The sequence below is a fragment of the Mastigoproctus giganteus genome, chromosome 10 (assembly GCF_048544385.1).
Source record: "Mastigoproctus giganteus isolate SK-2022 chromosome 10, ASM4854438v1, whole genome shotgun sequence".
NCBI lineage: Eukaryota > Metazoa > Arthropoda > Arachnida > Uropygi > Thelyphonidae > Mastigoproctus > Mastigoproctus giganteus.
This window is the reverse complement of record NC_143584.1, coordinates 119,118,229-119,133,720: the sequence shown is the minus strand read 5'-3', so window position 1 is coordinate 119,133,720 and position 15,492 is coordinate 119,118,229. Positions and strand designations below refer to the sequence as shown.

Sequence of the window (15,492 nt, the reverse complement as noted above, 5' to 3'; positions counted from 1 at the left end):
AGAAAACTTCATACCTGCCTGCACAATTACCCCCAGGTCCTTTTCATTCTTTACCACTGTCAGTGTAGTACCACACAGCTGATACATTACTCTGGGGTAGCTGCGTCCCATATGCAGTACTTTACATTTGTCAATGCTAAACTTCAGTTGCCACCTCTCAGCCCATCTGCTCAACCTTTCCAGATCCTGTTGCAGCAGCTTACTGTCACTAGTGTCATCAGCAACCCTGTCGACCTTCGTATCATCTGCAAACTTGAACATTAAGCCTGATATACCATCATCAATATCATTAATAAATACAGAAAACAATGGAACCGACACTGTAGATGAAAACATCGGAATGGATACTGCTCTTCGTGGACTAACAACATTAGTTCACAAAGAGCTGTGTCCATTGATTACCATTCTCTGTCTTCTCCCACTCAACCATCCCTTTATCCATAGCAGCAATTTGCCTCCAATGCCACACTGCTCCAATTTGTGCAGCAGTCTTCCATGTGCAACAGTATCAAAAGCGTTTCTAAGATCCAAATATATGATATCAAAATTATTCTTCGCATCCAGTTCTTTTGGGACCACATCATAGTATCCAATCAAAATGGTCACACATGACTTCCCCTTAACAAACCCATACTGTGTCCGAGCTATAACTGAAGTCTTGTCTAGATGATCCTGCAGTGCTTCTTTAAGAAGTGACTTCATTGTTATGGCTAAGGGTTTGCTTACTTCCTTTGCTGCCTCCTTTAATATAACTGGATAGATCCCATCCACACCAGGTGACGTTCTTATGTTTATCTTTAACAATTTCTCCTCCACTTTGGTCTCATTTATTACAAAACCATCTAGATCACTGCTAGCATTTAATTCATCTCTGGCATTCCCCTCTCTGAATAACTCCTCATATGTGTATGTAGATGCAAAATACTCATTTAGTTTGTTAGCTACCTGAGCAGGATCATCAACAGTTGAACCATCGATATATTAAGTGGACCAATCTCATTCATCCCCTTCCTTTTAGTGTTTACATAAGTAAAGAACTCTTTGCTGTTTTTCTTTGCATTCGTTGCCAAAGATTTCTCATAATCTGCCTTTGCCTGCCTAACCTTCTTTGTGACTTGGTTACAGACCAGCTTATATCTATCATGGCTTCCATGTCACCTGTTAATTTATATATATATGCATTTTTCTTCTCTGCCACATGTCTCATTAGTTCATCTGACATCCATTTAGGCCTAACTTTAGTTGGTATGAAAAGCCTAGTAGCTTCCAAGATTAATTTGCTGTTCGTAACATCATCAGTTGGTCCCACCCTATAGAATTTAAATACTGTCTCAGACCACCACAGTCACCTTTACGAAAGCAAAAACCCTTCCCTTTACCCATGATGGTAGTTACCTCTTTGAGTAAATCCCACTTCAGCACACTGTGATCACTGCCAGCTAGTGGTTCCTTTATCTGCAGATTCTTAATACATGAAGAATTACTACTGATAATCAGATCGAGTATTACTCCCTCTAGTTGCCTCCCGAACATGCTGCTGTAGAAAACAATCATCCAATAAATCCACAAAAGCCTTGATAGTGTGTGAATGACCAACCCACAAATTCCAACCAATATCTGGGAAAATAAAACTCCCATTATAAGACACTGATTTACTGATCCACTATTTCTCTGTACATTTGTTTGTAATACTCATCAGAGTCATTAGGCCTATAACATACTCATACTCTCCATTTTGCTTTCCCGGTGCTTACGTCACACTAAACTGACTCAACACTGCACTGTCCAGCCACGTTGACTAGCTGTATTCCATTGGATTTTATGTATTTCTTAACTAATAACATAACCCCTCCTCCCTTCCTATCCTGTCTATCCTTCCTATACACATTGTACTCCCCAAATTCCATTTCTGCATTCCTTTTATCTGTGTGACACCACATCTCTGATATTCCAACAATATTTGCCTTTGATGTTCTGACCAACACCTCAAATCCATCAAATTTATTTACCAAACTCCTAGCATTGGTGTACATGCAAGTATACATCTACCTGTTCCTATTCTTAGCTACGCTAACACAGCTCATGTATTTACTTGTTCTGCAATGACTCCCAACAGTCTCTGAAAACTCCAGCACCTTGTTTTCCAGGCCTGCTCCTCGTTCCAACAGAAGCAGTGCAAGAATCACTTTTACCTGTGCCAGTGGCTACTGTTAATCTATTAATCTATGTATCCACCCCCCCCCCCCAAGCTAGCAGTTCAATAGCATCAGCAAATACTCTTGCACTCTTTTTATTTAAGTGTATCCCAGCTCTGTAGAAGAAGTCTCTCCTGTTAATAAGCACAGACTAGGCTGAGAAAAATTCTACCCCATGAGCCTTTCACACTCTCTCCAGGGGCGAATTGATCAACAAGGCTCTAATAATGACATGACTAGTTTCACAGGTGTCACCTGCATTATCACATGGCATAGCCAGAATCTTATGGAGCTACAAGATCAGCACTGTACAAACACCTGGGCAAAAACTGCAATCCATTTACAACATACCCTGCGAGGACTGGGGCACTAGCTACATCAACAAAGCTATCCAACTGCTTGGAAGACCGTCTTAGGGACCACCACATTGCTATCACTAGAGCTGACTTTGCCCATTTGGCAGTAGCTGCACATCGTTGGCAGGAAGCACACGAAATCACATTCGACGGCGCTAAAATCACAGGCTTTTCATGTAATTTCAAGATCCACCATTGGTTAGAATTGGCACGCATCAGTTCCATTGAAATTACACTCAACAGAGACTGCAGCACCTGCATACACCCCATCTTTCAGCCTCTCATACTTTACAAGGTCGGCAGTCGCCATCACTGTCACCTACCAAAACCCTCTCCCTCTCTAGACTGCTCTCTGCCATTCCCTCATCAACCTCCACACACCAACACATCCTCCTCCTCCTTTTGTGACCTCGCAAACTTACAGAATTGGTCAACTCACGCATCTAAAACCATTATTTTCCAGTGCTCAGTCAGTTGATAAAGGCTATATACAGTAGCCAAAAACTATTATTTCTGTGTTCTATGTTTGTGCTAAATCAAGTGTGTTATAGCTTGATGTTTGTGATAAATTTATTATGTTATATCTTAAATGTCTGTTCCTAGTGTCAGTTTACTTTTTTAATTCAACTATGCGTACTCTCTCATTAAATATTAAAGTTCTTTTCACTTGGTCGATGTATGCAAGAAATTATAATATGTATCCAACCCCGCCCTCATAGAGATCTTATCATAATCAATAACTTGTGCTTATGTGTGGTTTGTTGTAGTTCACTTAACAGTTTTATTATCACATGTAGATTTCTGACCTTTCTTAAGGTCTCTACTTTCGATTTCTCTAGTGCTATTTGTCATCAGTAACTGTTAGTGTTTACTCTCCCGATATAACCTGAAAATTTCCATATGACATTGTATGGGTTTAAAATATAACAGAAAGTTTGGAGGGTCAATAAATGCTGAAATTTCAATTATCATATATTTACACTACACTGTAATCCTTATTATTGATTTTTGAAAGCACCTTTGAAATGTCTTTATACTTGCTCAGATGAATATCTCTCTTATAATGGCTATGCATAACTGAAATGTGTGCAAACTTCTTAAAGTTATGTGGAATGTATTTACAGAATATTCTATGAACCTGCTAAGCAATTTTGTCCCTTTTTGTCGACTACAAAGGAATAATCAAAAAGTAAATTCTCTTGGCTGTTTTTCTTTCCTTTTTGTGTAATTTAATTTTCCTTTGTGGCAAAACTGTTGCTAGTGAATGCACAAAACTGAGATGATGCAAGAAATTGTGTTGATCTGAGCTTCTGCCCTTTTCAAATTGTGTGTGCATCTACCAGAAAAGGCACAGCATCAGCATTTTGGGACAATGACAGAATGATTCTTTTGGAGTTCATGCCATTTGCAATGACAAAGCCAGATATTATGAAGACTGTGGGAAGTCCATCAAACAAATATGACCTGGAGTCATCCGTCTTGTGGAGTAATTCTTCAGCATGAAAATGCAACAGTACATAACAAACTCAGAGCCTGTTTATCATTTGGATGGGAAGTTCTCAGCAGACAGTCTGAACTGTCTGCTGAGAACTTCCCATCTAATAAGGCCTGAACTACTGTACAGCAGGGCACCTCCGTAGCCAGGTGGGAAGGAGCAGCAGTGCGTAGCACACGCTTCTTGATTAGACCGGCGTTCGAACCCGTCACCACCAAATACGGAGGATGCGGAAAGGTCAGGGAGTGACCACCGCATATCCCGGAGCAATATGGCCTTAGTTACTAGTGCTCCTAAAAACCAAATAACAATAACAACTGTACAGCAGACAGTTCATACCTTATTCACCCCAACTATTTTTTGTTTCAGCTGCTGAAGGAATACGAAAAAAGCAAACATTTCAATTAAATGCTGAAATCCAAAAGTAATTTCTTGTGGGTCAATCAATAATCCGAATAACCCCTCTGCCCCAAATGGCTCTGGTCCCCATGTTATGGCAACCCAGACCACAAAGCCTTGAAAGAGATACAGACATAAAAAGAGAACATATAGCCTTGCAGTTGTAAAAATTCTCAAAGGACATCCTCCCATATGAATATGGCTAAAAATCTGAATATGGCAACAAAATGAAATTTAGCAAAAAGACTGAACAAAATACCCTAAAAACTGCATGCAAATGTATATTTAATATTTAAAAAATATAAATATATATATATTTAAAAATTGTGAAAAATTATGCTATAAGTATAATCTAGTACTAACAATAAAGCAAAAAAAAAAAAAAAAAAAAATGCAAGTTGCACTTATTTTTTCTTCTTTTTTTTGCTACATTCCTCACATCTTTTTGTGAAGAATTGGGGTTCTTTAAAAACCTTTTAGGTTGAACCCTTCAAATTAGCAGTAGCAGTCACAATGAACAGACATTCTTGAACCAGCTCTGGTATGCTTTTGGATTATAGAAGGTTAGGATTAAAGTATCCTAAAGTATCTACTAAAGAAACCAGAACACCATGAAAGAGTGATCCGGTTTTGACCAACGTTGGTGTGTTAAGAAGGATTACAGAAATAAATGATTAAATTTTCAGGGAATCTGATTCTATATTAAAAGAAATATAATGTTATCTGTGAACAAATTATAAAGTTGAAATTACTGGGGTTTTTTTTTTTAAACAAAAAATACAATTTTTGAAAGTTTTTGATTAAGATATTCTGTATTCCTAGAAAAATTCCCAAAAGAAGACAAACTGCAATATATCCAATTGACATACAGAGAGGAAGGATAATTGGTTTACTAGAGGGTTGAATGTCATTCTGCAATACTGATGAACAAATTGGATGAGGAGTATCTAAAGTTCATTGGTACTGGAAGTGAAGTTGAGATCTTTAGTCTCATTGAATTGTTTGCCTCTCACTCCCCACACATTATCATAAACATCCAGTGGCACTGTGAACTTACTGATTTGAGGCACAAGGTCTCTCTTTTAAAGAGATCTTGGCAAAAAAAATTACCTTGGAGAGCATTTAAGTTACTCCAAAATGATTTATACAACCACACAGCCATCAATTGGTTCTTGATCTGTTGGCACTGTCTGAACTGTTTGCTTCTCACTCCTACACATCAACATGAACATCTTCAGTGGCATTGTGCACAGGTTGATATGAGGCACAAGGTCTCATTTAAAGTGAGCTTGGTTAAAAAAAAAAAAAAAAAACACTCTTGGAAAGCATTTTAAGTTACTCCAAAATAATTTATACAACCACACAGCCATCATTGGGTTAAAATATAAAAGAACTAAATAATAATGAGGATAATTTCTAATCTAGATCCTTGAACAAATTATATGCACAGGCACTTGGGTGTCATTTTAACCCCATTCTACACAGACTCCTTGAATTTTTCATAACATAACACAACTAAGAAAACATTTTTGAAAGATACTGAGTTAGCTGAGCAATTTTGAAGATAAAATTGCTCAGCTAAAAAAATGAACTAAAAAACGTGGAGTCAAAACGATCTCTACATGTATGCCAACAAGTTTATTTCAAAAGAGATAAACAGCAAAATCCTTGTCTACAGTTTTTTTTTTTAAACATTTAGTAGAATTATAAAAAAAAACAACTGAATTTTAAATATCTGAAAGTAAAGCACACACATATACATTACCTCGGTTCTGATTTGCATAACTTTCATGCAGTTTAAAATGAACTTTCTTCACATATATTGACATATCCTATAAAACAGTGGATAATAATCACACATTAGGAAATTTGATTCAAAATTCAATGTCATAAGAGACTAAAATTTAAAACAAAAGAAAATGATAAATATCTTACTTTCTAAAATAATGGAGAAATTCATTAAATGGTACCTTGTACACTCTTCATTTTACTGAGAGCCAATATGGATTTCATCAGTGTTGATCTAGGGAATCCCTTGGTTTATGACAGCTCTGGAACAACTGGGAGAAACTCACACTACTGCTTCAGGAATTTAAAAAATCATTTGACTAGATTTGGCTCTTCACCCTATGGTCCATCTTCAGTCTTTTGCAATTGAGTGGCCTCACCACAAACTATATATATATCACGATAGATGGCTCTTTATTTTCCCACTTCTCAACTACTACATTAGTACCTCAAAGTTCTATTCTTTCACCAAGTCTTTTCTATTGTATGGGATTTTCAGTCAGTGGAAGGTCATATACAAGAGTAAAGACTAGGTGAAAGAACACATCTTCGAGGCACTACAGTAGTAGATGAGAAATGGGAAAATACAGAGCCATCTATTGTTTTTTCAGGATAAAACTCTACGTTCTAAATTCCAATATAACAAATCCAGATATACAGACTGTTTTGTAAGAAGAGTGATAAGGATAGCCTGACAAGCCCCAGATTTTTACTTTAATATTTGAAATAAAAAATAATAAATGAATTAATTAAATTCTACAAGCCTCATGATTAAAAACAAGGCAAACTTTTGTAGTAAAATAGGATTTAATATCCAAAGATATAGAAAAATAGAGGTCAAAGATAGAGAAAGATATTGGAAAATACTGGAAATCAATGTTCAAAAAAAAAGAAAAAGAAAAAGCTACTCAAAGATCCGTTAATCTAAATGAATATTATATACTGCACTGATAAGAATAAAATTTAAGGATTATAGGAAGTGCAGGCATCATTATCTACATGAAATACAGGACATTATATATATATGAAAGAGGAAATGCAGAATATGTCTGAACTATATAGGAAGGAGGACATTAGAAGCACTAAAAGATCTGTTGACTTGCTAGTCCATTGTAATCAGTTTATCACTGAAATAATTTAGTGTCTGCAGCAGCTTGTTAAGACAAAGTGCAGAATCACAAAACAGCACTAAATGAAATGCCTGCATGCTCATACAATGTACTTCAAAACGATATAGAAATACTGTATATATTTCTACAGTTTACATATAAAGTACATACTAACAAATTATCCCTGTCCCTGTTGAAAAATTCTGATCTCTACACTGGCTACTTTGGAAACTATTAAGAAGTGCAAATTGGATGCTGATCTGGAAGAGAAAAAAAAATAATGTCAAACTATCTTTAAAATTAATGTTAACAATGAAGCAGGTTTCCCTTAACCTGGCAGTAGTATTGTCCTGTTTTGTAAGAAGAGTGATAAGGATAGCCTGACAAGCCCCAGATTTTTACTTTAATATTTGAAAGTACTCTTGAATTGTGCTTGGAATATACTAATGCTCAATCTTTTACCAGTAGATCGCAATACTTATTAATTTTATTTCTTCTTTTTTTATAATAATTGAAAATTTTGCAAACATTGCACTTTTTGACAACTAAATATACTCTTTAGTTTTAATGAACTTAAAAGCTTAATTATACTTAAATATTCAGAAAAAATATTGGTATAATTAAACATAAAACAATTTAAGTTGGCCAAATTTAAGTTTGTGGATGTATTAATCACATGAAACTTTGACATTACTCTAACACAACAAATTAAGTTAAAATTATTTTAAATTATCATATTTCAATGAAAATAAATAAATTTCTATTAATTATGCTTATGTATGTAACTAATATTATAAATATGAACTCATCCATATCTTTTTTTCCCTCCCAAGGTAACATCACTACATGAAAATTCAGTGGGGGTTAGCTGATTTACTGTTTGTGGCCACAAACAAAATCAAAATTTCTCTTATTTTTCATAATAATAGCCACATAGGTGAGTGGTGAACTTTGAGGAGTTTCTGGATAGCAAAAATCATGCCACTGTGATGAAAAGCAGCATTACACTTGGCCAGACACAATAGAGTAATATAAATAATATCACCTATCCTCGCAGCCCATTCAGCTTTCACAAAGTGGATAACAATCTGAAAAAAAAAAAAAAAAAAAAAAGCAGCACATACAAGACTAAAGATACTATTAAGAAAGTATAAAATGTAACAACTACTAATCTCTAACCAGTGAGTTACTAGGATTAAATATTTTCCAACTGGGCCTGTCAAACAATGTAATGTTACTGCTGAGTTCACCGGGCTAACTATTTATCAAATCAAGCCCCGCTCAGAGATAACAAAGGGAGGGTTGGGGAGAGGATGGGCAAGTTTTCAAGTGGCCAAATTGAATCGACTGAACTATATACAACACATATGAAAAGGGAGATATATAAAGGAATTCAAACTGTACATATTTAATGCTATATTACATTGAATTTCAAGGAAATTTTGAAAAGCACTTATAAAGGTACACTGTTTTCCAACTTAAGGGTTACTTCCAGATCCAATTTCAAGTTAGGTAAGTCTAATGCAATTATCTACGTTCCAAAATTCAAGTCCAACATAATATCTAGGTTACCGGTCTCCTTGGTCTCCATTTTTCTAGCTGGGCTCATTTAAGGTAATATCCTACACTTCCTTTCTTTAATTCTCAAATTGGTAATTACACTGCAAGTGAGGTTGTTGTTGTTATTTGGTTTTTAGGAGCATTAGCAACTAAGGCCATATTGCTCCGGGGATATGTGGTAGTCATTTTCTGACCTTTCTGCATCCTCCGTATTTGGTGGGCATGGGCTCGAACCCCTGTCTAATCAAGAAGCATTTGATACTCACTGCTGCTCCTGCCCACCTGGCTATGGAGGCACCCTGCAAGTGACGCTGGGTGTCATAACACTGGACTTCAGCTTTTCAATCTTGCTCTACAGTGAGAGTTATTGAAATACAACATCCCCCAGGTTTTTTTTTTGCTCAACTAGACTCCTGATGGTTCCTAATGACATGGGACATTGTGTCTTTATATATAAGTTACAGTAAGCTTTGTATACTTTTGCAATAAATGTGATTTTTCAACTTGTCTTTAATATTCAATGCAGTGTAGTGTAAAATTACAAAAAACTGTAAGCTTCTATATATATTGCCTTTTGCATACATACATATTTTAAGTATACTTCAATCCTAAAACTCAGTCCTGTCATATTCTACACAGAAAAGATTCTGATGAAATACATTTTTGCTGGTTACAACAATCATATTGCACAGGAAAAAAACACATTTTACCGTAATTAACCAAACTTTACCTTTTCTGTGCATGGGTATACCATAAACATTGCTTCTTCTGCATCAAAAAAACTAGTCTTTCTCTCATTCACTCCCTGATGTTATTTCTTCTGAGTTGCTGCTAACTCTATACAAATCACAAATCCAACTGATTATAGCATACTATCCTCCTATATATAATGCAAAAATTCTTGACTAAAGCAGGTTAAATAATAGTTCCTCTCTCCTTGTCACTTAGGCATTCAGAAGAATACTGAATATATACAAGAAACTTCTGAAATGATGTTTTTAAATGTAGAGCAGTTGGAATCAAACAGTTGCTTCTGACCTTAGCAGAAAGGTCTTCCAAACAAAGCACCAATCTTAAGATTTGCCTTCTGAATTTTGCAAATGGGTAGCCAGTTTATTCTCTGATTGTATGTAACAGCAGATGACCCTCTGCTTTCCAACTTCTCAGTATAGAAAAGAGTAACTGAAAGAAAATAACCATGCATTCCCAAGGTTTCGTTCTTTCATCCACTGACTGAAAATCCTATCCATAATCTAACTATGCTGATGATAATTTGCTACATTCTAGTTTCCACTTTGATAAACCCTGCTCTGCAAAAACATCTATACCTCACATATCTACTACTAGTTCCATTAATTCAGATCTCCAGGGAATTCTCCAGTAGGAAGAAAAAAAACTTCAATCCTTCTAAACATCCAGTCAATACCTTTTTCTGTCTTATTTCTTGTATAGTTCTCCCATGCTGATGGTCAGTTACTCTCAGATTTACGGACAAGACCTTTACAGGGGATGTAACTTCTAATTAATTTTGGCATAAGCATATCACAAATGTGGCTTCCTATTCATCAAAAAAACTATGCTCTCCCTTTTTCTCTCCATATTAGTTTTCTTCTAAACAGCTTATTACACTATAGAAATTCTCACTGACTACAAAAGGGGGCAGGGATGATTCCCCCAAAATCTAAAACTCCTAGACTATAACCAAATAAAAGCAGTCAGATTAAATAATGATCCCCCATTTACAAACTCACTCAACTCCTTAACACAAGGGTGTTCAGTTTCTGCTGAAAAGTTTCTGCAGGTATTTCCATAGGTGCTGTTGTTCTGAATTTTTATTATCTGTGATTCCACCAGTTTCTTCTAAATCAGTTCAAACACATGCAACTAGCCAACTTACAGTCAATTCAATTTGTCCATATCCTGAGCACAATTCTAGTACACTATAAACTCAAATAACCAACAACCTTTCATCTTTGGCAAAAGCATAAAAGTAATAATATGCCTGGTATATGAAAACATAAGACATGTTAGTTTTAAATTAACAGAACAATGCACGAAAGCAAGATTTAGATACCATATACTGTCAAAAATGAATAAATAAAAATTAAAACAAAAAGAATACGTACTATATTGCCTTAAGTAACTGGACAACAGCAAGTTTCAAAGAATTTTTTATTGATACAATATTTAATAATGTGTTCATCCACTGTTGGCTTTAATTACATGCTACATCCTCTTCAGTAGACTCCAAACCAGTTTTTGATGACCAGAAGGTGGTATATTGGTTCATTCCTCCTTCAACATAATTCAGCTACTCACTGTGGGAGTGTTGGTCTGGACAAAGCTGTGATTACAGTTCATCCCAAAGACATTCAATGGAGGTTAAGGTTGGAGCTCTGAGAAGGCTAATAAAGCTTTTGCATGCCCACACCTTCAAACCAAGTTGCTAAGATTGTGCAGTATGACATGATGCACTGTTGTGCTGAAACATAAGAGCTCTCCCAATACTGATACCACAGTCTATGAAGGAGTTGTCCTGAATGTCAGTGTGGCATATGGTCCAATGTGCCAGTGGTCCAAACCACAAGAAACAACCCAAGATGGCAACAGCACCTCAGTAAAAAATCACAGTTGGGACAACACACTCTGGTAAATGCAAGGTGTGACTATTAAATAACAAGACTGTTGCAATAAAATAAATATAATGAAATCTTTTGTACCTTACAAGTTATACCCTTTAAAATAATTGCCTTGGGCTGCACACACTGTTCCATACATTTCTTCTAAACAGGAACATTTCTGGAAGTCATCTTCTGTAAGCCCTTGTAACACTTCAGTCGTTTTTTTTTCTGAATGTCTTCACTGAACTGAAAATGGGTTCCCTTAAGCACACTTTTCAGTTTAGGGAAGAGAAAAAGGTCACAAGTGGCTAAGTCTGGCAAAGTAGGGTGCACGTTCACACACAAGGATGTTTTTTTTCTTCAAGAAACTGGCAAACAGAGAATGCATTGTGTGGTAGCAAATTTTCTTGATAGAGCATCCAACCATCCTTCCACAATTCAGATCTCTTCCTTCGAATTTTTTCATACAGCCCTGTCAGAACTTCAGCGTACTATGTCTGATTGACAGTCTAATTTGGTGGGATGTATTCAGCCATAATAATTCCTTTAATACTGAAGAAAACAAGAAGCATGGTTTTCGTTTTTGATTTTGACATCCTTTCTTTTTTTTTTTTTTTTTTTTGGTCTGGGGAATTGTTTTGTCTTCTACTGCATTGGACTATCATTTAGTTTCTGGGTTGTACTGAAACAGTCAACTTTCATTGCAAGTAATTACAGTACTCAGAAAGTCTGAATCTTCCTGAATTATTTTCAAAACATCTTCACAAAACTTGAAACCTTCCCATTCTTTGATCTTCATTCAAAACGTTCACACCATCTTAGCACACACTTTTCTAATGCCTGAATTTTTAGTTAAAATTGTCTAGTTGTTTCTTTGTCCATACTGAGTTCTGGTACAACCATTCTAATGCTTAAACAATGATCACTTGTAATCAATGTCCTTATGTGAAATTTTCCCGAGGCGCCTCCATAGCCACGTGGGCAGGGGCAGCAGTGCGCAGCACACGCTTCTTGATTAGACCGGGGTTCGAGCCTGTGACCACCAAATACGGAGGATGTGGAAAGGTCAGGGAATGACCACCGCATATCCTCGGAGCAATATGGCCTTAGTTGCTAATGCTCCTAAAAACATCCTATGGCAACTCCTGCTGAAAGTTGCTAAACAACTCCCAACTAATCTTCTGTATTTCATTGATTTTGCTTGCTTCTAGCATGAATGCAGTTGCTTTTTCATTTTCTACAAATCCTATGGGTGTCCAGATTTGTATGGAAAAACAGTGTAAACAGCTGTTTACACTACTGACAGTCCATGTTGGACTGTCAATAGTGTCAATTCAGCCTATTGACAGTCAAACACTGACTGTCAACGGGTTGAATCATTGCACCATGTCATTGTTGTTATTTGGTTTTTAGGAGCATTAAGCAACTAAGGCCATATTGCTCCAGCACCATGTCATGACATGACATGTAATCAACAAGGTGTTGAAGAACAACTCAGGGAATATTGGACCATTTATGTAATAAAACCATCAGCTCCCAGATTCACCTGGACAGAGTACTGCACTGATAAACACAGATTTCCAGTTCATCTCACAGATGATTAATGGATTAAGAACCAGGGATTGGGCTGGACAGAACAGACGAAGTCTTCCACTTTCTGCTCAAATCACTCTTTCGGCACAGCGAATGGCTGCAGTGTTATCTTAAAAATATCTCTATCCATAGAGTTCAATATACAACATTGTTGGGTGCACCTGATCTACAATGATGTTCAGATGTGCTCAAATCACTCTTTCGGCACAGCGAATGGCTGCAGTGTTATCTTAAAAATATCTCTATCCATAGAGTTCAATATACAACATTGTTGGGTGCACCTGATCTACAATGATGTTCAGATGTGCTTTGCCATCCACACTACCCTTCAGCTGGATCAGGAAATCACAGGTAAGCCATGAAAATATATCCCACACTATTACACCTCCATCTACTAGTAGCCTGCACTGTCAGTAAAAAATCACAGGATGGTTCCAGTTGCGTTGTACAGTTTACTCCATATATGCACTCTTTCATCAATGCTGAAAAGCATAAATGGACCTAATCAGACCATGACTAACTTCCACTCCCTCTTCATTAATCCTTTGCCATCCTAACTCAATGCAGTCACATTTTGTGACTGCATTGAGTTAGGATGCATTGAGTTGGTGTCTGACAGGTGGATTCTCTATAGGTCTCCTACTACTGCAGCACATTCCCCCATAGGTTCTTTACATGGTGTGGCTACCAATACCTTTTGATGTTCCTGCATTAAATGCAGAGCAGTTAACTTCTCCTCCATCATTTAGTAATGATTACATTTGATAATCCACTCCAGGTGTCAACCACCTTACATTTTCACCTATAGTTACTTTTGTTCAAGGATGTTTTCCAGGCATTTTTCTATTTGGGAAAGGCTCAAATAGCTTTGAATGCTTTCTGCTGAATCACCTACAAAATTCACTCTAACAATTATACCTCTTTGGAGTCCATGAGATCCTGTTTGTTCCCAACTGCCAGTGAGCTGATTTGAGGACAAGTCAGATCACACAGCTTTACACATGTGGAAGAAAGCACTACAGTGCTTTCTTATAAATGTTGAAACATCACATGACCCCTTTGATTTACATATTTTTGCACAGATTGTTAAATATAGTCCAAATCACAAATGTCCCAATAAAGTAACCATATTACCACCATATATAAGTACCCATATTATAAGAAAAATGCTATTTATTGTAATCAGCACTTTGGTTTTTGTTATTGTTTTTTTGCCTTATTGCAGTTTACACATGTGCAGTGGAAGTGATTAAGTAACACCCTGATTTGTTCTTAACCTCCGACACACTGTGTGGCTAGTTACTGCTGTTGCTTCATACAGTTCATATGGTTATCGGTGGCATTACTGCACAAAAGAAAGTATTGTACCTGTACTCCTAGCAACCAGACTTTTACAGTAGCGCATTAACCCTTTTATAACTGCTGATTTTAATATTTTCTTATTTGTTTTTAATAGTTTTTATGGATTTCAAAAAACATTTTTATTAATGATTTTCTCAAAGAAATAGTTGATAATCAAATTAACACACTGCTTGATTTGAATGTTTCCTTTCTGTCCACTTCATCTTTTTATGTACATATTTCCACTCTATCCATAAACAATTCCAAAGAGCTGTATTCTTGTTTTTTCAGTTATTGTTATCACTTTATCTGAGTCCCAAAGTGCTCACAATAAGCACTGTCTACTGTATTTGAAAATAAAATACATGATAATACACTGGAGTCCCGCTAGTCAGAACTAATTGGGACCGAGCCCTGTTCGGATTAGCTGAATAACTGTAATAATGCAGAAGCAAGCAGTAAAACAGGTCTGGTTTATTAAGGAATGAATGTATACAAAGCCTACTAGCATTTGTATGCAAGCATGACACACTGGAAGCAAACCCTTCCCCTCCACGCTATGACTCATTGCACGCAACATTATGCATTAAACGTGAATGTTTAAATCTTCGCTCTACATTGTAGTTTAGTTTAGTTCAGTTTGCTGCCACGATGGCCACGAAACGGAAACACACAACGTGCACACGTTGAAAGATAAGCTGGAAGTTTTGAAAAGGCTGGACAAGGGTGAAAGTGCAACGAAATTGACAATAGAGTTTGGAGTGGGCAAGGCCACAATAACTGGACTCAGGGGAGGTACCTATGGACTGGAGATGTGCAAATGTGACCCCAATTCACAAAGGAGGTTCAAAGGCTGACACAAGTAATTATAGACCTGTTAGTTTAACTTCTGTTCCAGGTAAATTAATGGAGGCACTGGTTAAAGAAGCACTGCAGGATCATCTAGAGAAGAATTCAGTTATAGCTCAGACGCAGCATGGTTTTGTTAAGGGCAGGTCTTGCCTGACCAATTTGATTGGATACTATGATGTAGTC

The 15,492-nt window shown here is 36.5% G+C and overlaps 1 protein-coding gene across 2 annotated transcripts in view; it reads right to left on the bottom strand.

Moving 5' to 3' along the window:
* Gas41 (YEATS domain-containing protein 4 Gas41) overlaps nucleotides 1-15,492 on the bottom strand; it is a 125,907-nt gene that overhangs the window by 64,881 nt on the left and 45,534 nt on the right. For both annotated transcript variants that reach the window (XM_090382251.1, XM_090382252.1), the window contains exon 4: nucleotides 6,211-6,277. In XM_090382251.1, coding sequence (XP_090238377.1) covers nucleotides 6,211-6,277 — 67 coding nt within the window. The remainder of the gene's footprint in view (nucleotides 1-6,210; nucleotides 6,278-15,492) is intronic.